The sequence below is a fragment of the Calidris pugnax genome, unplaced genomic scaffold (assembly GCF_001431845.1).
Source record: "Calidris pugnax isolate Ruff unplaced genomic scaffold, ASM143184v1 scaffold219, whole genome shotgun sequence".
Taxonomy (NCBI): Eukaryota; Metazoa; Chordata; class Aves; order Charadriiformes; family Scolopacidae; genus Calidris; species Calidris pugnax.
In genome coordinates, this window is record NW_015094507.1 from 2,431,302 (window position 1) to 2,455,495 (window position 24,194).

General features: G+C 48.3%; 1 protein-coding gene across 1 annotated transcript in view; it reads left to right on the plus strand.

The window, feature by feature from the left end:
• WDPCP (WD repeat containing planar cell polarity effector) overlaps window positions 1–15,150 on the plus strand; it is a 155,399-nt gene extending 140,249 nt beyond the window's left edge. Inside the window, exons 17-20 of the mRNA XM_014964364.1 lie at window positions 3,458–3,593; window positions 12,561–12,661; window positions 14,453–14,481; window positions 14,556–15,150. Of these exons, the coding sequence (XP_014819850.1) occupies window positions 3,458–3,593; window positions 12,561–12,661; window positions 14,453–14,481; window positions 14,556–14,615 (326 nt within the window). The 3' untranslated portion in view covers window positions 14,616–15,150. The remainder of the gene's footprint in view (window positions 1–3,457; window positions 3,594–12,560; window positions 12,662–14,452; window positions 14,482–14,555) is intronic.
• Window positions 15,151–24,194: the final 9,044 nt, after the last annotated feature.

The following is a 24,194-nucleotide window of genomic DNA, read 5'->3' on the forward strand; positions in this document are numbered from 1 at the left end:
GCATTGGACACAATACCAACTCTCGAGTTTTTAAAATTTAAAATTCAGACTCAAAACCTCAGATCCCAATGTGATAAGCAAATACTGGGTTAGAATGAAAAAGAGCAGGGTTTTTTTTGTGCAATAAGCCAAAGGAAGAGCCCAGACTACCTGAATGCAACCTCTCAGGTGCCCCTTCTGGTACCTTCAATGCCAGCACAAAGTCAAGTCTTTATCAAGCCCCAAATCCAATCCCGAGCCCTCCCTCATCTAGGTGTGAGGACCACTGCTCTCTTTCAGCCCTATGGCATTGTTGCCAAAATCCTTCCCTTTTTAATTAAATGTGGGATGTGTTGCCTCTGGTTTGGGAAGGGCTGTGTTGTTTAAACAGTGTTCCTTGCGCGTTTGTTTTCCCTGCTGTAGCACTTCTCACAGGGATCGCAGTCCCATGTCCCACAACAGAAATGTTTATTTCTTTACTCTAGAGCTCCTATCAGATGGGTTTGTGGCTTTGGAACTGCTCCTGGCATCTGATCCTATCTAAGGTTCTACTGCAACGCTGCAGCTGGATAGAATAGGTCCAATCCTCCTGACTTGAGGTCAGCTCCAGATATGTAATTTAGATATGAAAGTGCAAAGAAATCTACTTGCACTCCCATGGGTAAGAGCCCTCTTCACCCCCCCTGATTTTGGCCACGAGTGTGCTTGCCTATGACCAGCTGCTGTTTTCCAGGAGGTTCCTATGGATCCAGTATCATTATTTAACAAGGTCTAACCCTGCTGCATCCAGCCAGCGGCCGTGGTTATCATTGCTCATAGCGTTCTTATATTAGAAGTACGCCACACGGGGACTGGATGCATCCAAATTGTAGCCCACTCCAGGTTACAAAGCCACTGGGTCCCACCCAGAGCTGAATTACACTGAAGTGGTCGATGTGAGAGGGCTGTGACGTTGGAATAGGCTGCCCAGGGAGGTGGTGGAGTCACCATCCCTGGATGTGTTTAAGAGTCGTTTCGATGCGGTGTTGGGGTAAATTGCCTAGGGGAGAACGTTTTAGAGGAGCGTTGATGGTTGGACTCAATGATCCCAAGGGTCTTTTCCAACTTGAATGATTCTATGATTCTATGATTTATTCAGATCTGGTTCCCAGCAGGTACGAGAAAATGCACATTAATGGTATGGTGGAAAGAGATTAAGACAAAGCTGACCCAATCCTATTCGGTTTCCTTTCCCAGTGCACAGTCCTCTCTTGGCATCTCTCAGGGTTTTACGTTCTGAAATGTCGATGCCACCGCTCCTTGGAGCTGGGTCAGCCTCAGGGATGATGTCTAAGGAGAAGCCACGGACATTCATGTATTGGTGAAAGACTGTAACTTCAAGGGGATAAGTTATGTAGGCCTTACACATTACTGAGTAGGTGAAAAAAAGAAAAAAAGAAAAGAAAAAGTATGAATTGATGGCTCACACTGTACATCTTAGCTTTGGCATTTAGAAAACTAACAGCTTTAACATTTCCCTCTTAAAAAGCGACGGCCAACTGAAGAGTGAGTTTCTTCAGGACCGAAGCCTGGGTTCACAGGTGGAAGCAGGGTAGTGAGAGCCATTTCCCTGCACAGAGGCTCCAAAGTTTGTCCCACAAGAGCTGTGCTGGATTTTGCCTACACACACGTCAACAGGAACTTTGTTTAAGCCCTTTTCCAGAGTTCTTTGTGCATATCCAAAGCGGTTCCTCCTGTGCCTTAGTAAGTTTTCCATATTGCTCCCCTCCTTCTCTTGGCTGCTGACTCTGCAACAGGCTCCAAGGAGAGATCTCCAGAGAAACCTACTTTACTTGTCCTTGATTTGAGTTTTTCTAGGCGTAGAACATTGCTTGTACAACTTTTTTCTCTTCTCCTATTTTTCAGAGAATCACAGAATCACATGGGGTTGGAAGGGACCTCTGGAGATCATCTAGGCCAACCCCCTGCCAGAGCAGGTCCACCCAGAGCAGGTTGCACAGGAACTTGTCCAGGCGGGTTTTGAATGTCTCCAGAGAAGGAGCCTCCACCACCTCCCTGGGCGCCCTATTCCAGGGCTCTGCCACCCTCAAAGTAAAGAAGTTCCTCCTCATGTTGAGGTGGAACTTCTTATCTTCAAGTTTGTGCCCATTTCCTCTTGTCCTGTCCCTGGGGACCACCTAAAAAAGACCAGCCCCATCCTCTTGGCTCCCACCCTTTAAGTATGGGAAGTTCTCCTTGGAATTTTTTATTCAAGGTAGAGAAGGAGTTGCACCAGGGCCGGTTTATCTCCTTTCTTTATTGCAACACGGTGTGCATGCTTGGAGGTGTGTTGCCCCTGACCAAGTTGGTTGTTTTCTGTGAGTCTCCACGTGTGGGAAACAGCAGCCCAGGCAGAGAGCATCAGTTGCCAAGGCAAGCCAAATCGGTTGCCACATTTCGTCCTCTCCTGCACCACAGATGTTAATAATATTTAGGTAGCATGAAGAGTAAAAATAGTCGGCAGCAATCTTACGGTGTTAGCTGTTTAGGACTTGGAGATTTCATCAACGCTTACAAGTAGATTTGCCCTCCTGAGCTTTCTGGGTCTCCAGCCAAAATGTAAACTAGCAGTACGCTCGCAAGAGCATTATATTCTCCGCACTGCCCATGGTGTTGCCATGGGTATCGTGCAGATTAGCTTGTACAGGATCTGGGAAGGCAGAGAACAAGGGGAGAAAAACAGGATTAAAAAAAAAAAAAAACCCACCAAAACAAACGCAAAAGGGTCTTATGATTTTGAGAAAAATCTTTTAAAGTCTTTATCTGTAACAGGATTTTTTTTTTTCCTTAATCCAAACTCTGCTAGCCTGGGGGTTGATTAAATTTTTTATTTATTTATTTTAAGTCTCACACCTAGAATATGCAATTCCTCCTCTATATTTTTAGGTGGTATTTTCAAACAATTTCCTTCCCCAAAGGGCTCAAAGTGGAACTTGGGAATTGGAGGCCCTCTCCTTCACTCACTTGAAGACTTCAGGTCTTGATTGTGAAGCAAAATATTTTGAAACAAAGCTAAGGGAAGTCTTTATTTTTAAAGGAAGGATTTACACATACTCTTGCGGGGAAAGGGTCCAATTGGTAAGGCTTTGATCCGTACGGCACCAGTGAAATACTCCCGTGCAGCAGCCTTTGGCAGCCAGGTAGACCTTCTGTAGATGACAGTTCCTCCTCACTAGCTAAAGCCAACACACACTCACTCACTCCCTTCCAAAAGCTCCTGGACGTGTTGTTGTTGCTGACCGTTCACTACCTGGCTTTCTTTCCAAAGGGAAAAGTCAGGAGTGAAAGCTATGTAAGCAGAAGGTTTTCCATTTGAGTTGATCCATTACAACAGAGGACACCCATGTCCCTTATTGATATCTAAGGCAAACAGTTGGCAACTTAAGCAGTAGTTTTACACTAAGTAAGCCTGATTCCATATCTTGATTCTTCCTAACAGAACTTCTGGGGCAGTCAGATGAAGAAGGCGCGTCTGGCGAAGCTTTCATCGGCCGACCTTCAAAGCACAGAGGAGACCACGACCCTCCTGCTCCCGGTCCAGCCCTTGGACCACCAGCACAGAGCAGCGCCCACAGGTGAGGAAAGGGCACAGGGGCAACTTACCTCTCTGTCGAAGGCTAAGGAAAATCCCATATTTCCATAACAGAAAATGGAAGGGAAGGGAGGAACAATTAATGCTTCTGAAATGTATGCTTGATATTCTGACCTTTCCCAACAACCTCAGTTGTCATCTGCGTCATGACCGCAAACAGAATATTAAGACACTAAGCAGGAGCTAAGGAAAACTTGGAAGCCAGAAGGAGATGTATGGACACAAGGCAATCTTCAGAAACAGGCAGTTTGCAAGCATTTAAGATGCACTAGCAGAACCGTTTTTAAATTAAAGCAATTGGGCTATTGCCCAATTCACCACCTTCTTTGGTGAATGTGCAGGAGAGAGAAATACAGTAATGGAAGCCCATCAAATCAAGAAACAGAGCTTTTTGTGAGCCCATCACCAGCCAGTGACTGGCGTCCCTGTGATGATCTTTCAGGAGCGCACTTCTTCCAAAGTTGATTGAAACCCGGAACTTACCTGTTGGAGAGAAACAACAGGTCTGACGACTGTGGATTTTTTTCAAGAAGTGTGTGTGTGCTTACGTTGCTAGTGAACCAGCACACCACCTTGCAACGGATGGGAAATCGCCATGAAACAGCTCTTCCGCAAAGATTTGAAAGGCATTTCTTTCTCTTCGTGTGTTCTTGATAGAAAATAAAAACAATTATTTGTTCCCAAAGAGCATATAGATGCATTCGTTTTTATTTTCTATGCCTCCTGTATGTAGGAACATCTTTAGTAAATCTAGTGTGAGCGCGACGTTGACCTTCCACATTGACAAATCATCAAACCCATCATACCCTTTGAATATAACTGTGACGACCACTCTTCACGTGGGCAAGAAACACATTTCTTTCTCCTTCTGGAAAGCTAGTTTTTCCTAGTTTTGCCTAGTTGTTTTTTTTTTGCCTAGTTTTCTGTCTTTCTTCGCATGAAGAGATAGAGCTTTTGCCGTATGAGATATAATATCCACCGTGCCAGCTGCACACCACTAGTGAAATATTTATTTTAGGCATAGCCTACAATTTTTCAGAGATATCTGATGGATTTGGGGATGGGACCTGCTTTTAAAACTGTAGTGCACAATTATTCTCTCTTAACTTCGGGGGTGGGGATGGCACTGCATTGACACGGGCAAGTAATAAAGACAGCAGGATCTCCCTGGAGACTCTTGCTGACGACGGGGGACTTTCCAAGGGCTCCAATAAAAGGAGCTCCTTTAACAGGGTGCTAGAGCAGCGACTAATCCCAACATGCCTCTGATCTGAAGGTACAAGCACCCTCTCCTCCCTTGGGCTCACCTTTTCCCTTTCGGAGGCTGCTATGACTCACGCATCCCTCTGGCAGAGCCGCCTCTGCCTCCGTCACGCGTCTTGGGAGAGACATTGCAGAGTTCACCTTCGCTCCTGGGGTTCCCCACCTTCACCGCCTTCCCCTGTCCCAGCCCTGGTGGGCCACCAAAAGCTCCTGAGCTTCACCGGTGGCTCCTCGCAATAGGGGCTGCAGGAACCTCTAGGATTTCCTGAAGGCTTTTGTTTGCCTCTCGCTGGGTCCAGTGAGTATAAAGCCATCTCCCCACCCTCACCACCTGCAAACTGCCTGCAAACTGTCCTCCCCCAGCGGCACCCGAGGGAGTTTTGTGGTTGCCTCTTGCGGAGCTGCGGAAGAAAAACTTCTCCTGTGCCCCTGGCTGGCCCCAGCTCCTCGAAGCCTTGCCAACAGGATTTTTTTTTTGAAGGCACTCCTTGTGACAAGGCCAGCTGGCTGGGAAGGTCACCTCCCGAGGCGCCAGGTGACTCCAACAACCTCTTCTCTGAAAAAAGGAATAAAATAAAAAAAAAGAAAGAAAAACCACCGCAGAGGGTTACAAGCACGTAACCATGGCTCACGTTTTGCCTCCGTTTTTCACAGAGTTTGTTTTCTGTCATGCTTCTCCTGCCACGTCTGCATTGGGCTTCTTCACGTGAAGAAACTTGTGTAGGGAGAGGAAAGGTTTTGAGTGTTTGGAGCCCACATGAACTGGGACGTTCTGAGTTCATGGACGTCGCAATGCTGCTTCTCTCTGTTGGAGCATCGGGCTGTGATCAGTGAGATGAAACTCTGGATTCTGCACCCAGGAGGGAATAACGCCGGGCACAAGTATAAATGGGGAGAGAGGCAGCTGGAGAGCAGCCCTGCAGAAAGGGATCTGGGGGTGCTGGCTGGCAGAAGACTCAATAGGAGCCAGCAGTGAGCCCTGGTAGCCACAAGGTAGCCACATCCCCGGGGGGCATCAAGCACGGCGTAACCAGCTGGTCAAAAGAGGAGATTATCCTGCTGTGCTCAGCATTAGTGTGGCTTCACATGGGGCACTGCATGTAGCTCTGGGTCCCACCATTTGAGAGCAATGTGAGGGTCTCGGACATGTGGAGAGGAAGGCAACAAAGCTGGTGAAGGGGCTGGAGGGCACATCCTGTGAGGAGCGGCTGAGGACACTGGGTTTGTCTACTTTGAGGAGAAGGAAGGCTGAGGGGCAATCTGATGGATCTCTGCAGCTTCTTGAGGAGGGGACGTGGGGAGGGAGGTGCTGAGCTCTTCTCCCTGGGATCCAGGGACAGGATGTGTGGGAAGGGTCCACGGCTGCACCAGGGAAGGTTCAAACTGGACATTAGGAAGCATTTCTTTACCAAGAGGGCGGTCAAACACCAGAACAGGCTTCCTGGAGAGGTTGTTGATGTCCAGTGCCTGTTAGTGTTTAAGAGGCGTTTGGACAATGCCCTTAATAATATGCTTTAATTTTTGGTCAGCCCTGAATGGGTCAGGCAGTTGCACGAGATGGTTGTAGGTCCCTTCCAACTGAAATTATTCTATTCTATTCTATTCTATTCTATTCTACACTACTCTACGCTACTCCATTCTGTTCTATACTAGAGATTTGGCTGCCTAATCTGAGACATCAGCAGAGGACATAGTTTATAACGGGTAAATGGTTACTTGAGGACATTGATCCAACACGTGAGCCCAAAATTAAATCATATTTGCTTTCTACTGCTTCAGTGAATACACTCGAAAAATGGCAAAGCCGCTGCTTTACTAAAATGCGGGGAAGTTTATGAAATCACAGCTGTACCGCGCTCACAGCTGAGCGTCTCGGTGAGAGCACAGCAACATTATTATTATTCTAACTGATTTCCCACATCACAAATTCATATCTGACATTTCCACTGTCCACTTCTTCCCAGCCTCTAACCACTGCCTGCAGTTTCAGAATCAATAATCGGGACACATTCTCCCTCCTGTAAAGGCCCTTCGTTGTTCGTTAGCTTGGTCATTGTTTTTTTTGTTTCATCATTGACTTTCTCCATTTTTCATGCTGTTTAACGCTAGTCTTCACTGTTTATGTATTCTGCTCACCAGTGAGGTAAACGTACATCCTGAATCATTTCCTATTTACTTCTGAAGTCTTTCCCCCTCAAGAAAAACAAAAGAAGAGAAATTCCATTTTTGTAATAGAGTTGCTACTCTTCTTCTCTGTTCCTGAAGCCCATGCACAACACAGCCTCTTCTCTTGGCCCAGTCACTTCAACCACTCTCTGTATGTATTACTGTAGGCAACTTGTTCATTTACCTCCTCAGCATCATTTAAATCCATGAGATGTTGCCTCTGAGGACTTGACTTGTAGTCTGGGGAGCCAAGTTAGTCTATAGCTTTTGTTTCCTTCATTCCCCTGTGTGCTGGCACGTTGTGACTTCCTACAGCAGATACAGTCCTTTCTGGTGATGTGACAAGAGTCAGCTCAGATCTGGACTCCTGAGCATTGCTCCAAGTTGCTCTCTCAGGATGTTTGCCAGCGCTGACGGTTCATTTCTGCTGTTGTCCATCACAAGTCCCCACTGTGTCACAGATCTGAGCTGAGGCAACCTTGAAGTTGGGTCTAACTTAACAGTTGAATCTGCTTTGAGAAGAGGATTGGGCAGGATGACCTCCAGAGCTCCCTTCCAACCAACAATCCGTTGATTGCAAGTCAAGCCTTGGTGTTCAGAGGCATTAGTCTTGCAATTAAAACCTCACAACCTTGTGTATACAAGTAAATTGCAAGTCAGATGAAGCCCATGGCACTACTCATGTGCACTTGGCCTGCATGAATTCAAGTGTCCATGGCAGCACTCCCAGGCTCTGCTGTCTCCCACGTAGCAGTGGTTCCCCTAATCTCTGTAAGACACCGTGATGGGACTTCGCAGGTGTTCAGCAAGAGCAGTTGCTCTTTGGTCTTTCCCAGAGTTGCCCAGAAGGTCCATCTGCTTTGGCTTTACATCTTTGTACCAGCAAGTCACACCAAACCCATGAACCTACATTACTGCATTTCTAGCACTGCCACCCCTGTCAGGCCCAGATACTGTCCCAAATCTAGATCTCACCCAAGTTTCTGGAAGCTCATCTCTAGCACAACCCTGCACTTCTTTCTTTCCTGTATTTCAGCTTTGACAGAACCTTCTGTTTTGGGACAGCTGAGGTATCCCATCTCATGAGTTACACCTTGGCAGAAGTCCTGGGCAATCTGTGAAGGTTAGCAGAAGACATTTCTGTTTAACTTATTTAATAGACCTTGTTACTGACACCCTTCAGGGAGCCTAACATCTACATATGTATAAGAGAAGCCCGATTTTCAGGCTGCACGATGAACAAATCAATTAACTCTTCACATCATCATCTCCTTTGGTGCCCTGCCTTACAAGGGAAGCCACAGCCTGGGATGGAGATGGGCACAGAAAAGGCTGGAATCAAAATGATCACTCATAAAAGAGTATCAAGGGTTTATTTCTCCAAGAACTTGTTCTAGGCAAAGTCTGGCTTCTCTTCTCAACAGTCAGAGAGCAGAGAACTTAGGTGGGAGACTAAAGTACGGTTTACAGACAGACAAAACTGGCTCACCTCCATGGCATTTTGGGAACATAGCAATAGTGTCGCAGTTGGTGAAGAACTGTAGTCAACTTTCTGAACTGCACACACACACACACAGAAAAAGTTATAGGCAATAAAGATTTCATGACAACACTCCAGATAGAGGCATTTTATTTGCTGCGTGATTTCTTTCACTTTAACATGAACAGGACAGTTAAATACCACTAGCAATGCACAGTTCAGTGAATAATTTTACAAGACAAAGCTCTCATCTCTGTCTTAAGTTTGTCATAGACCATGGCCATTCTCTCCTTCCAAGTGTCAGATCTTATAGCATAGCTATAGATGTTGTAGTTCTTGTCCTCTTAGTATTCGTGGTATTTATTTGTGGAAACATTTTGATCAGCACGACTTTTTTGCTGCCTGTAAACGAGGAAAATAGTTTCAGAAGGCAGGGAGGCTGTTGCTCAGAGGACCGAGGTAACATACTCATCCTCTCAGCAACGCGTTAAAGGAACTGATGGACTCCCTGTGGGAGTTTCCAGGTTGGAAAACCCTTGGGATCATCGAGTCCAACCATCAACCCTACTCTACAAAGTTCTCCCCTACACCATATCCCCCAACACCACACCTAAACGACTCTTCAACACATCCAGGGATGGTGACTCCACCACCTCCCTGGGCAGCCTGTTCCAGTCTCTGACCACTCTTTCCATGAAGAATTTTGTTTCCTAATGGCCAGTCTAAACCTATCCCATTGCAGCTTGAAGCCATTCCCCCTTGCTCTATTGCTAATTACCTGTGAGAAGGAACTCGCCACAGCCTCTCTACAATGTCCTTTCAAGTAGTTGTAGAGAGTGATGAGGTCTCCCCTCAGCCTCCTCTTCCTCAAACTAAACAGTCCCAGCTCCTTCAATTGCTCTTCATAAGATTCATTCTCCAGGCCCTTCACCAGCTTCGTTGCCCTCCTCTGCACCCACTCCAGCACCTCCAGATCTCTCTTGTGTTGAGGTGCCCAAAACTGGACACAATACTCCAGGTGTGGCCTCACCAGTGCTGAGTACATGGGGAGCCAACTGGTGAGTGCCTGCGACCGGGCCAGAGTCATAGAATCATAGAATGGTTTGGGGTTGGAAGGGACCTTAAAGACCATTGAGTTCCACCCCCATTAGACCAGTCCAGCATATAAGAGTCAGCACAGAGCTGTAGCCACAGTGGCTCCTCTGCCATTGGCTCTGGGAACTGGGGATGTGGGTTTTCACCCCATAGGTGTGTCATTCTGCTTCCCTACCGTAGCACATTGTGAGTTTAAATATCTTGCACTTGTTGATAGTGTCAGGATGTGTGTGAAGCTGGGTTGGGGTTGGTTTGGTTTTTTTAGCTTATTTATCCATCTACCTTGTCCCCCGTGTCCCCTCAACCAGAACTACTCCTATTTTTATTAGGATATCTCTTATTTTAATACGAGTGATTAGGATAGAAGGCAAAAGTATATATCACAGTGATTTTTTTCATAAAACTTTCCTGTTGCTTATGTTCTTAAAAATACACGTATTTCTATGGTTCTTCAAGGTTTTTATATGAGTTCAGAAGCATATTTGTATGTTTTGAATCTGTAGCATCACTGATCAAACCTCGGGAAACTTTAAGAGAAAGCTGCATGACAGTCTTTCATATCTGTATAGGATGGCTATTAAATCAGTGTAGAGAGAATTAGAGTTATCCTGTTGCATCCCCTTTTGCATGTCACGTAAAAAAAACAACCATTAAACAGATGTTTTACTCTTACCCCACTGTTTTGTGCAATTAAAGAAAATATAAGTATTCACCACCGTTATGGCCTTCTGTTTATTCTTCTGCCACCAATTGTTTTTCAAAAATCCTCTTTCACCAGGAGGCAAACCTGGTCTTAAAATAGGAGGAACGTAGGCTGGGAAATAGGGTCTGTCACAGGTATAATCCTACAAACTGCTCTATCCGTCCTAGCAATTTTTGGTTTGTTGGGCAAATTCATCAGTCAGTGTGCGAGCAGCACCTTGAAAATACAAAATTAACTCTTGTTAGCCCATAAGCGCTCGAGATGGATCAAGGTGATGCCTCTTGATTCCAGACAAAGGTCCTCTTGATTAAATTAGATTGCGAATGTATTAACACGTTAGCACACTTGAAGAAAGAGAAGTTTGAAAAAGCAATTTGGTTTCGTCACATGAGCAGCACGTATACTTAATGGAAATTTTTCCAGCATTCGCAAAACAAAGAAAAATCAATAAAATGCCTGCCAACTGTTCCTCTGAAAACATTTTATAATCTAGAGCGCCGAGAATCCCGAGCCAAGATAAACCAGCATCGCTGACAGAAAATACTGACAATTATTTTACATTGATTCAACTTGGCCCAGCCCAGACTGACCTTGTTTATTCATCTCGGTCTCTTAATTCATATTAAGTTGGCATCGAAATGGGACCATGTGGCGGGTGGGCTGAAGACCCATTTCTTTATCTTAGACGCAGATAAATGTAGCACATTGAGTACTTCCAGGGCAGTGAGCTCTTAGGTAGATTTATATGCATTAGACAGAACTGGTTAAGTTCCTTTTATCCCCGCTGGGCTTTTCATGTCTGTTGACTGTAAAACTAGAAGCTCGGTAGAAGTAACATCTTCTTCTAAGCCTTCGGATATACGTGAAATCCTCCCAGTACTGGTCAATTTTAAAGACTCGTCCAAAGAGGATGGAGGGGTTTAAGCTCTTTTAAAAACATAAAAATAGAAGGGTTGTGGCAATTTGGAAGCCAAAAAAAAGCAATTTGCGGGTCTCGGCAGAATGCGGGGCTGTGTGTAAGAAAGCTGATCAAGACACTACGGAGGAGATAATGGGGTCGAAGAGCAGAAGAATCCCTCCGTTTTTGCCACCAGCATAATCTGGTCTCCAAATGAAGTTTCTTAGTTTCTTTTGCTAAACCAATAAAGCTTAGCGTGCTGAGAGAGCTGCATTACTGCAGCTTACAGATGTCTCGGGAAAGCTGATGAGGAGACTTGCTTTGAGTTGCTTGATGGATGCCCAGCTGCTTGCGAGCGTAGCTATCACCCGGCTGGTAGTGTGGAGACAAAGGCACAGGGAAAATCTGAGCTTTTTCTTTAATTACGTACATTCTCATCAGTAATAAAGGTCTCTTTATGCCTGGAATGTATTATTTGTCCCATCAAAGACGAGCGAGATTTCACAAATTGGGTGTCAAACGTGACTATGTCCACGAAGGAGGAAAAGCCACCCAAATGAGGACAATCCCCTCCCCAAACGGGTTCCCAGTTGGCCTGGATTGAGAGGTTTAGTTTGTTTTGTCTCCTTCTTGCCCAAGGCAACGCTCCCTGGGACTTTGCTGGGCACGTGGCAAGTTTGGGGGACAGCAGGACGAGCGGCGGGTCGGCAAGCCAAGGTGGCACAAGAGAACCTCCAGATTTCCAGTTCCACTGCCTTGTGAATGGGTTGCCGTGCCGTACGCCCACATAAGCAGAGATTGATGATGAGTGAAGAAACCGAGACTGGCAAAACCTAAAAAAAAAAAATATATATATAAAAAAAAATTAGAATAAAAAAATAATCCGTTGGTGTTTTTCCTAACACGTGGCCGGTGTTTCCCTCCCTGCATCTCCTGCATGACTTGGATTTCAGTGATGGTGTGGGGACAGGGTTTAAGGGCAAAAAACCCAGAAAAATCAGTGCTGCCTTTTGGGTCTCCTGGCACCCACCCCACTGGCACCGTGTCGCATGTCCCCAGCCCTGTCCCGCTTCACAAAACCTTCGTTGCTCCAAAAAACCACCATCTTTGAGTGTCCGGATGGTGCTGGAGTGGCTGCACGGCCGAAAGGCGTGATCCAAGTGACGTTCAGTCAACAAACACACTGGCATCTGGTGAAAAAAAAAAAAACAAAGAGCTGGGGTTTGTAGCCAGGGAATTACACAGGCTGCTGTGTGCTTGAAAAGGTAGAAAAACAAATAAAACAGCTCTGGCTCGGCTCTGCAACGTCTCCCCAACTCCCGTCGCTTGTGTTTTCTTTTCAAAGACCCACCAGGCACGGACAGGCAGAGGACACCCAGCGCAAGCCAGGAGAGGAGGGCCCCACCACCTCCCGAGTGGAGAAACCCTTTCCCAGCAGCCGGGGAGGTAAGAGAACGAGTTGCTTTCCCATGTGCAGAGGGGGATGAAGCTAGAAGTAACGGTGATTGGAGGGTGAGTCTTATGAAGGAGCTGGGACTGTTTAGTTTGAGGAAGAGGAGGCTGAGGGGAGACCTCATCACGCTCTACAACTACTTGAAAGGACACTGTAGAGAGTGGTGCTGGGCTCTTCTCACGGTTAAGTAGCGATACAGCGAGGTGGAATGGCTTCAAGCTGCAACAGGGTAGGTTTAGACTGGCCATTAGGATTCTTCACAGAAAGAGTGGTCAGAGACTGGAATAGGCTGCCCAGGGAGGTGGTAGAGTCACCATCCCTGGATGTGTTTAAGAGCCGGTTAGATGTGGTGTTGGGGAATATGGTGTAGGGGAGAACTTTGTAGAGCGGGGCTGATGGTTGGACTCGATGATCCCAAGGGTCTTTTCCAACCTGAATGAGTCGACGATTCCATGATTCTATACCTTGAAGAAGAACTTGGATCTAGGAAATCAAATAAGGCACTGTGGCATGGGACTCGTCTGCCTGCTCTGGCAATGTAGAGTAAATCACCGGATCAAATCAATCTCCTTGTCTTGCAGCGCCATTCATGAGTTAACAAAGGCAGGCAAAGTGTCTATTACGTTCTGTGTTGTTATTCGGTGCGTGATGGCCAGGACCCCAACCAGTTAGGTGGCCCACGAAGCAGCGTTTGGCAGCATTCAGTGCCCTCCACCACAGCATGTTCAAAGCAGTGCCTCGGTATAACAAGAGGAGAAAGTCACAGTTAAAGAGTCATCCTGTAGAGTCAGCCAGGCGGGGATACGTAGGAGGTGTTTGCACAAGGGGTTGAGACGAGGGGGTTTTTTTTATCTTCTGCCTGGTCCGGGTGTCCCACGGCTGTAGTGACAGGTCTGTAGGAACGGAGCCAGCAACTGCTGAGCCATGGATGAGACGGATGGTTCCCACCAAGCCGGCTCTGGGTGATGCTGAACCAGCAGCTCGCCACCATCAAAAAGTCCTGCTGCCCCCATCCCACCCCACCACCACCTTCTGCCATGGTTCTATCATCCTGGGATCACACAGGGGCCGCCAACATATTAATCCGAGCCAACAAAAAAAAAAAAAAAAAAAAAAGAAAGATTTCTTTTCTTTCTTTCCCGTGGGCTTTTGTCCATCCCCTGACCCAAACTGCATCGCTTGGGGATCAGAGGACACCCAGCGAGGGGCAGAAGCACGTTGCCTGCAGCAGGACTCCTTTTTGATGTTGGCAGCTGCTAGTTTGGCTCAAGCTGCAACACGAAGCCTCATCCCCGAGCACCTCCAGCGGCAACCTGACAGCAACAAAAAAAAACCAAACCAAAAAAAAACCCTCAAAAAACCCACCCTCCCCAGACACAGGGCGAGCTCCACCACCCTACAGCTGTGGGCAGAGCCAGGACTCCCTCCCAGGAGCTTATCCCACTCTCGCAGCCACTTGGGATGCTATGGGAACCCCCAGCTGATCACCAGCCCCAGGTCTCCACGCTGCCCCGTCCACAAAAATCACAGTTGCTTTAACCCGGTGGAGCATTTGAGGAAATATAGGCACCCTGCGTGTGCAGGCTTGTATAAGCAATATATTAAATATTTTAATTCTGCCATTGAATAACAGGGTATGATATAGCTGTGTCCCATCAAAAAAGAATAAGAGTTACCTAATACCGTACCCTTATTTGTTTGGGTTTTTCAGTGAGTTCAACGGAATGTAAATAACATGGTGATCTTTATTTTCTTTTTTCTTTTTTTTTTTTTTTTTTCTGAAGGAAATTTGAGAGCGGTTCCTCCAGAGCAGGTAACGCATTTCTGATTTATTTATTATTTTTTTTTTTTTTATTTCTGCTTATTATTATTTACTCTATTTTGCAGCTTCCTGAAACTCCCCGAGCCTGTCCCTGCAAGCTGTCTGCCTGCAGGGCTCTCGCTTGAAATGGGTAGAAATGCTCCTATGCAACGCGGCTGGAGCAGGGCTTCGCCTGTGGCTTTGAATTGAGCCCAGCGCATAAAAAAGGAAAAATTATTATTATCCAGTGCCTGCTGGATGGGACCTAAGAAAGAACTTATTGTCCTCCACCCGTGTTCATCTCACGGGAGCCATCCGGCGCTCCGCATTGGCGCTTTCGAGAGTGAGACCACAGTAAGGAGGAGTGAAATACTACCCTATGGTTTCATGACTGCTTTAAGCTGATTTAGCTGCAAGGTGCTGCCAAAAGAGGTGGTCCATCCCTTCCCCCACCGCGAACCTCCAATCCTATGTCCTCCTCCTTCTCCCGCGCCGGCTTGGGGGCTTCCACCCCGTGAGAAGTTCGCTGGAGCAGGAGAGGAGGAGAAGACCTCCATGTAGGCATGGAGACCCTACCCTGTCCCCCAAATCTATCGGCTTCCCCCCCTCCCCGTCTCCTGTGGGGACGTTCCCTCCTGGCCTGGTTTGGTGCCCCGGGTGGTTGGGTGTTGGTGGGGGTGAGTATAGAGCACATACGTAGGGCGATGCTGTCTTCAGAGCTGATGAGTCAGCAGCAGGCAGCACCAACGCAGTCCTACTTTAAAGAGAAAAAAAAAAGAAAATAAAATAAAAGAAAAGAAAAGCTGTCTCAAGGCAGCATGGATAAAGGCACAAGATTGCCTGTATTTTAGCGTCCTCCCAATTGCAATTCTTGTCGAAACTTTTATTTTTGAGGCCAAAGTCGTCCATGTTTGGCGCTGGTACAAACAGATCATGAAGAAAAAAAAAAAGAAAAAAAAAAGAAAGGAAATGCTTCAACCTCCCAGCGGAGCAGGATGGCACTTATTTATTTTTTTCTTTCATTACAAAGCCAACCCGTGCCAAGTAAAATCGTGCTCTAAGAGCTGTTCTACCAGTCCCGAAGCGCTGGAGAACAACAGGCGCCGGCCCCACCTCTGCAGCCTCCCCGGGTGGAGGATGGGGAACGGCTGGGGAGCAGGTGACGGAGTTCACCATGGCGGGGACACACTGGCAAGAGAGCCCCCTCCTCAAAGGGTGAGCCCCTAGGATGGCTTTGGTGGCCTCGGGAGGCAGAGCAAAGTGAAATATAGCAGCAGCGAGGGTCTGGAGGTGTTGGTGGCATTCCTGGGTTTTGAGGCTGGGTCATCCAGCAGATCACTGCTCCTTTCCCAAGCTGCCTGTTAAACCCCCACCTAAAGAGGCTGAATTAATAAACTGAGAAGTTTGTTTGAAAGCTCTGGGTTGTCACAGGGAGTGACGCAAGGAGCAAAACTTTGCCATCACACAAGGGAGCATCCTTGGGGCCCAACAAGTTCCTGAGACCCAGCTAAAAGCTGGAGGGGGGAAAAGCGGGACCTCTGCATCCCTGGTGGGGCTGCCCTGATTTCCCCACACCTTGCAGAGCTGCTTCTGCAGGGTGAAATGGGGCACCTCCACCCTCCCTGACCTGTTGTAGGACTGAAGGACATGGGGCAGCAGCTCTGACCAGCGGAGGGGAAACCACTGGCTAGGTGAGGGGGAACCTGGTGGGCACACCAGGTTTTTCGGAGTAGGAAAGCCATCCGTCCACCCCACGCTGACTTTGCATGCCTGGGAATATCTTTTCAACCCCATTCTGCCCCGACTTATGGAAGTCTCGCAGCAATTGGGTACCAACAAGCACCCAGCAAATCAAAGCAGCTCCTTTCTAGCTGGACCCACCTCTGGCTTTCGTTCAGCCCAGCCCAAATCCCACCCAAATCCACCATCAGCAGCAGCTTCTCTACACCCAGACACCGCCACCAGCCTGTTACCAGCATCTGATGGACAACCCGTCCCGAGGTCCCACTTTCACCCTCCTGCTCCCCCCGAGGCTGGCGTCCCTCCACCACCGCTTCCCGCACGTTGCTTCAGAGGGAGCCCTCACAATACCGGGCTCAGTGCCACGCCAAGGGGAGCACACCCAAAACCCAGCCCTTCTTGCACAGTCAATTCTGCAGGAAGATCTCTGCAACTGGGAGACGGAGGATTTTCTTTGTGTCCCCTCCTCCTTCGCCGGTTCGTTGGCCAAGGGTCGAAGCCAGAAGTGACATGTGCCCTGTGCAAATGGCCACAGAGGCCTCAGTGGGGACGTAGCCAACGTGGACCCCGTCTTTTGTAGGTGCATCACAAGGCGCCTCTTCCTTGCTTGCTGCTGCTCTCAGCTATGAGGAAGCTTCTCCTCCCTGAAACCGTAAAGATCGTGCAACGAAATGTTCCCGGTCACCTGCCAGAGCAGCTGGCTGTCACACAGCCAAGCGACACTCAAGCAGTTGAACAAGATTTGTTTTCTAGAGCCCCACAGCATGCAAGAGGCAGCTCAGAGTCAAGACCGTGCTACTGCTGGCGTGTGTGTGTCCTCCTACCCTAGCAGTGCCAGTGGCTTTGCACTAGCAAAGGGCACACGTGTCCTCACTGCAGCGCTTTGGTGCATGGGTGACGATGGGCCAGGGCTGGATGGACCACCACAGTGGTCTCAGCTTGCAGGCAGGACAAACACCAAGAGCTGGTTTGGAACCGGTGGTGGCCGGAGATCCTGTCACCGGGGACGAAGGTGGGGTACCACTCTTCAAACAACAGGGGAGAAGCAAATGAGAAGCGGGCATCACATCCACAACGTTTGGTGGGGTCAGGATTTGGTGTTCATGTCCTCCAGGAAAGGCTGGAGATGGGGTGGGGGTAGCCCTGAGGACCATGCTGCTGGAGACCCAGCCAACTGCTGTTGCTTTGGGCAGGATGATCTTCAGAGGTCCCTCCTGGCCTGCATTATTCTGGGACTGGGTTAATCTTGAGGAAACTCTGTAGGCTGGTTCAAAGAGTCTCCATTTAGAGGCACCCAGCCTTAGATAAACAAAACTAAGCCTCTGAACACCCTGGTCACCAACCTCGGTAGAAATTATACCCTTCAGAAAACGTGAATCTCAACTGCACTGGCATTTCTGGACTGGAGACCGATCTCTTCATCAATTGAGATGCTGAAGCCAATGGTGCCTTGTGGCTGCCAAATGGTTGTTTTAATACAGTATCACTCAGATACACGCCTGTCAGCCAGAAAGGTTTTGTATGATGCCATCCAAGGAAAACAAGGCATTTCCAGTGAAAGGGAGCAATAGGCGTGTCCTTCCACGCAGCCATTCCTGCAGCCTGGAATTGCGTGGGCTCCACCTGAAAAAACAGGTGTTTAAAATAATTTCTCATGGCTCTGCTCTCTCCTACTCTTGTCCTTTCCCACCTTCATCCTGCCACAGAATCACAGAATCCCATGGGGTTGGAAGGGACCTCTGGAGATCATCTAGTCTAACCCCCTGCCAGAGCAGGTCCACCCAGAGCAGGTTGGACAGAATGATTTCTGGGCAGGTTTTGAATGTCTCCAGAGAAGGAGACCCCACGGCCTCCCTGGGCAGCCTCTTCCAGGGCTCTGCCACCCTCACAGCAAAGAAGTTCCTCCTCATGTTGAGGGGGAACGTCTTATCTTCAAGTTTGTGCCCATTTCCTCTTGTCCTGTCCCTGGCCACCACTGGAAAAAAGACTGGCTCAATTGTCTTGACACCCACCCTTTAAGTATTTATAAGCATCGATCAGAACGCTCTTGAGAATAATTGCCTTGAGAATGATTCCCAGGAGAAGAAGTGTAGCCTCTTGGGAGTGATACGTCAGCGCTGGGAAGAGGTTTCTCTGTATTTCCTGCTCCAGGAGGCTAAAGGGATCCTCCGTTCTGCCTTAGACCTGGGGAGATGGATCAAACCACTGCCTCCATCCTGCTAGCCCTGCAGGTCCGAGATGGCTTTAGTGGCTTTTCAATTATAGGGTGTGTCTTTCCCCATCCCGCTCCTCCCTTGGCCTGCTGGAGCGGGACCACATCATTACCATGCAAAGCCCCACCATCTGAACTCTCCAGGGCACAAGTGGATGCTCTCCTGTCAGGATATTCATGTTTTCCTGCTCTTGGATGACTAGCTGCTCATTACCATAGGCAGCAGCCCTGCAACGCTGCCTTCCCCCGTTCCTGGACAGCACTCTTCCCGTGCTATGAAAATCAGCTCTCATCAAATTATTACAGCTCCTTTTATTGCCGGGGTGCTACGTCCCAAAAGATGCAGGTGTCAGGAGAGGGTTCCAGTCATTATCGCTCCTCAGCCTTTGATGAACATTAAACACCTCTCCAAGCTTGATGCCACATCACAGGCTTCCCACGCGACACCACCAAGTCTGCTTTAGTAGGGCCGGAGAGGTTTGCAAATAGGTTGTTGTGTTTTTTGTTTTTTTTTTGTTTGTTTTTTTTTTTTTTTTTGTTTGTTTTTTTTTTTTTTTTAAAGTATTTTTAAAAGCAGCAACCAGGTAGATCTGCAGAGCTGGATTCTCATTAACCTCTCGCTGGATGGAGGCACAGATCACAAATCACACAACCCAGGTCAGATATCTATCTGATGCGCTCAGGACCCTGAGCCTTGAGCAGCAGGGACCGACCCAAACAACCTTGAACTCTAAATGATCAAACATGATGTGTTGGGGTTTTTTTTCCTCCAGCTTGCATTCACCCTCACACTTATTCCCTTGGTCCCCAGAGCAAGCACCAGCAGAAACCCCTCTGCGTCAGGCACTGGCACAGCTCTAGCCACCCCTTATCTTCAACTGCTGATGCTTCTCAAGGCTTTACTGCAAAAAAAACCCAGTCTTCTGTATTTTTTGGAATCCTCAACAAGTGCCTTTTGGAGGGCAAGGAGAGCCCACAGAACCCTGCAGCCACCCAAAACCCAAGGGGCACACACACAACGCCCCCGTGGGGGCTGCTGCTGAGTGAGGCAACTCATGACCTCCTCCAAGACCATGCTTCAGCAGCAGTCAGGGGGGTGAAGCCACACTTTGATAACCCGGTGGGGTTCGGATGGGATGGCAGGGACACTTTCTCATCATCTTCAAACCACCTCCCAGAAGGAACAGGGGGTCGTATGGTGGTAGGGCCACCTCCCACCATCTCTTGGCCAAGGGAAGTACCAAGCGATGAGCTGGAAGACAAACTCGATGTCCATCCCAGGCTCATTTTGAGACACCACGCCAAGGTGGGGAGGTTGTACAGAGGAACACTCTTCCGGAGGGTGATCTCCATCTCTGTGGTGAAATGCACATACCATGAGATGGAGCTGCTGGTCTGGTTAAAGTTCCTTACGAAGCCGCAAGAGTTAGGAAAATTTTTCTTTTGTTTGTTTTTTCTTTTTTCGTCCTGTGTCCTGAGGTCCAGGAGCACTCCCATGAGTCCCGTCCTCTTTGGCCAGTGCTCCCCACAGCCGGGCACAGCCCTGATGGCCACCTCCTGGGGCTAAGCCCACCTCTCTTCCCACGCCAGCCAGCCTGTCCTGCCCGCCAACACACACCTTGCCCTTTTGTTTTCGGCTCCACACCTAGTTTTGTTTTTGTTTTTTTTTTTTCCCTTCCTAATGGCGAAGGGCTGGCTACTCATCTGTAATTCAAAAGACAGCGATGACTCACCAGACTGCGGCGCTTTCCAGGGCACAGCGTTTCATGGCAGGCACGCTAGCCCGTGTTATGAAATAACCCCAGTTCCGTGGCACATGCCCTCCCCGTCCTCCTGCCCTTCGCCAAACCAGAGGGCTGATGGTTCCACCTGGCCCAAAAGGGCCGCCTAGGGAAGAGTGTGGCCAGGAGGTCCAGGGAGGTCATTCACCCTGCATCCAGTTCTGGGCTCCCCAGTTCAAGAGGGACAGGGAACTGCTGGAGAGAGTCCAGCGTAGGGCAACAGAGATGATGGAGGGATTGGAGCATCTCCCTGATGAGGAAAGGCTGAGAGAGCTGGGGCTCTTCAGCCTGGAGAAGAGAAGGCTGAGGGGAGACCTTATCATAGACCTTATCTATGTTTACAAGTATCTAAAGGGTGGGTTGAACTACTCTTTTCAGTGGTTCCCAGTGACAGGATGAGCCCTGGAAGAGGCTGCCCAGGGAGGGTGTGGAGTCCCCTTCTCTGGAGATCTTCAAGCCCCACCTGGATGCCGTCCTGAGTGATGTGCTCTGGGCAACCCTGCTTTGGCAGGGTAGTTGGACTGGATGGTCTCTAGAAGGTCCCTTCCAACTCCAACAATTCCATGATCCTGTGATTCCGTGAAGGGAGATTTGTGCTCAAATCATGCATTCACCTTGTATGAAGAACGCAAAAATGCCAACCCGCACGTGGCTTTGAGAACCTCGCTACCCGCTGGCCTTAACCCAGCCTCGTGGTGTTGGTGGTTATTTTATTTAAAAAGGTAACAAAAACCTAAAGGTTCGCTTTTCCCGATAAGCGCCCAGGCGTGGGGAAGGGGGCTCAAAGTTCTGAGGGAGCCTGGGCTCCTGGCCCCTCACATCCCAACCCCGTGTCCAGCACAGGGGACACTGGGAGCTGTCGCTGGAGCTGCAGCCCCTGGTTTCCCCCAGGGAGGGGGGCTGCAAAGGGGCTTAAAAACTGGGGGGGTGAGGTGCCTTATCTTGCACAACAAGTCCGTTTTAGGGTTACGTCCTCCGTTCCCAAGCCAAAATAGGACAGAGCCTGCAGTTGTCTCCTCTCCCCGGTTGGGTTGGTGTTTCCCGTAACCATGCGAGGTTGTCCGTCCCTCATGGACTGATCCTGCCCGTCTTTCCCCTCCACAGGAGACCGGGGACAGCGGGTCGCTCAAAGTCGTGCACTTCGGGCTGGTGTGACTGAGAGCAGGACCCCCCCCTTTGCTGCCGGAGCGAAGAAGGGGAAACCTCACTGAAGTGACCAAGATCATGGAAAGTCCTTCAGGGAACTTCCAGCCGGCCCTGGATCCCACCACCAGCAGAGGACGAAGAAAAAGTACTCAGAAAAAGTGCCCCCCTTAGACCTCTGAGTTATTTCTGGGTTAGCACACACACGTCCGTGCACAAGCTGCCCCACGTTCCCTCACGGAGGGCAATTTGGTGACATCTTCATGGTGTCATTCAAAGACATCCGAAAGGGGAATAATTGCAGATCCCCATTTACAGTCCAAAGGGAAGGCTGAAAAAATCCTGGAGGACGGGGGTTTTTGGAAGAATCCATAAACTTCTCAGGAGAAAGTCTGTAATTGTCTGTGCATTATATATTTTAGCAATCTTCCCTTGGAAGCAGATTTGAATTTCCACTCAAGGCTCTGAAAACCGTCCTATTGAGATACCAGCAGATAAAATCTTCACTCAGGATACCCCTGTGAAAGAGCAGCCTTTCACAGTCGGCAGCGTTTTGCGAAGAATGCTCTCCATTTTCATATCTAGATGTATCATCTGAGTTGAATAACCATTATTTTGCCTTGGAAAAAAAAAAAAAGAAAAAAAAGGACGCAGAGCCTCTTAAACATCATTCCATTGGAGTCCAGATTTTAATCTGCCTCCTCTAACCATGAAGGGAAAATGCTCTGAGGAGGTAACGTGACCCGTTTCAGCCCCTCTGGTCTTTTTTCTGAGGGTGAAGAGAGGGGTGAGCATCCTTGCAGGGCTTTCTTCCCACCTTCTGATGGGGCGTAGAGCCTACGGAGGCAGATTCTTCTTTTTTTTTTCATACTCTACCACAGGCAATGCCTCTGGGGGTGAAGCACGGGCTTTTTTTGGGGGAGCACTGGGTGGTTGCCACCCAAAGCCAACAAGCATCTTTGAGTCGGTTTTGCACCATGAGCGAATTTGTACAATGGCCAGGCTGAAAATAAAAGCCTGGTGGTGGTGGGAAATAAAATAAAGAAGAAGAAGAAAAAAAAAAAAACCACCAAACCGTTAGAAGTATTTTATTACCAAAAATTCTGTCTTCACCCAAATAAAATGTTGGTCAGCCGTTTTCCCACTCCCAGCACAAACCCTGCTGGATTTCGGCGGCGCCGTGGGTGATTTTGATCCCACCAGAAAAAAAAAACAACTCCCCACCCCTTCCCATACTTTATCGACACCTTTCCCTGTGTGGGTTCCAAGGGGACTTTTTATCCTCACACTGTCTGTGTGAAGGGGGGGCTATTTTTTTTTGTATGCTCAAAGCGGGGGAAAAAAAAAATTAATAAAGAGAGTTTTGCAAGGGAGAAGGCTGCAGCATCTGTACTTGGAGGGGGACGGGCACCTTTAATGTCCATCTTCCCGTTGAATTTCTGCCACTGGGGCCAGGGGTGGCCGGGTCCTCGCTCTGCCCGAGCGTGGCTTTGCCGTACAGCTGTTCCCCTGAATTGCAGCCATATTTCTGTCAGTGCGAGTGATGGTCTATATGAGGGATTAATCTGACACCAGACAGTGATTCTTAATCCTTCAGTATATCATAATCTATTTACTTTGCATGCTAAGAGGATTTCAGCTTAAAAATATACAGGAAATGATACTAGAAATGTACATAAGATCCCCCCACGCCGTTTCCTAAAATCACGGTTTTTCATTAAAAAAAAATAATAATAATAAAAAAATCCTCTTGCGGCTTTCTTAGAAAAAAAGTCCTCTCTGTCCTGAAAAAATAATTACAAAAAAAAAAAAAACAAACAAGTGTTGAATAGGGATTTAACTGGAACTGGGCATATGTTTTCCTTTAGCCCTCTGACCATTTTCACCCTCACCCGTGCACCGTGAAAGCGGCACGTCCCCCCTGCCCTGTATGGCAGGTTCCTCAGCCAGGCAGGTTTTTTATTGACAAATTTAACCCAGGTTTGGAACCGATGTGGGCTTTGATGTGCACTGATTGCTGCCCGACGTGCCTGAATTAGCAGGGGCTGGCTAACGCCGAGGTCAGGGCTGGGGGGAACCCAGGGATGGTGGGGTGTGACGGCGCCTTAATTCAGCTTTAATCAGTCACCTGCTTTCTGAGCCCCCGGCCAGGAAGGGTGTCGACAGAGCGACTGCGACGGGTCACCTCGGTGGGTGCATCTCCCTGAAAATTGATAGTGTTAGATCATTTATAATTTTTTTTTTTTTAAATAATTTAATTGAAGCTCAGATGGAATGCTTTCGGGCCGGCCGCCCCAGCTGGCATCAGTCCCTGCCCAGCCTCGGGGAGGGCAGATCGTCACCCGTCACAGCTTCCCCACCATAAAAATAAATAAATAAGTAAATAAATTAATAAAAAGCTTTCCAAAAAAAAAAAAAGAAAAGGTTTTTTAAAAAATAAACAAGGCTTTCCAAGCGGGAGCTCCACTCAGAGCAAAATACTCTGATTTACTCAGAGCGAAATACTCTGATTTATCAGAGCAAAATACTCTGATCTACAAGGGCAAATAGATCATAAATTATTTCAAGCCCATGATGCACCAAGCAGAAAAACTTAACGGCAGCCCAAGGTGGGGAATATTCACCCCTCTCTGCCCCTCTTTCCTTCCCCCCTCACCCCGATCCCCCCCCCCTCGCCACAAATCTTGGCCCTTGACTTACAGGCAGGAAAGCACCACACGCCTTTGGAGCCGGCGGAGGGGGGAGAGGCAGGAGCTTCACAGGGGATTGTACCGGATGATCCCGCATCCCGTGGACCCGTGGTCCAGCAGCAAATGCTATTTAAAAAAAAAAAAAAAAAAAAAAAAAAA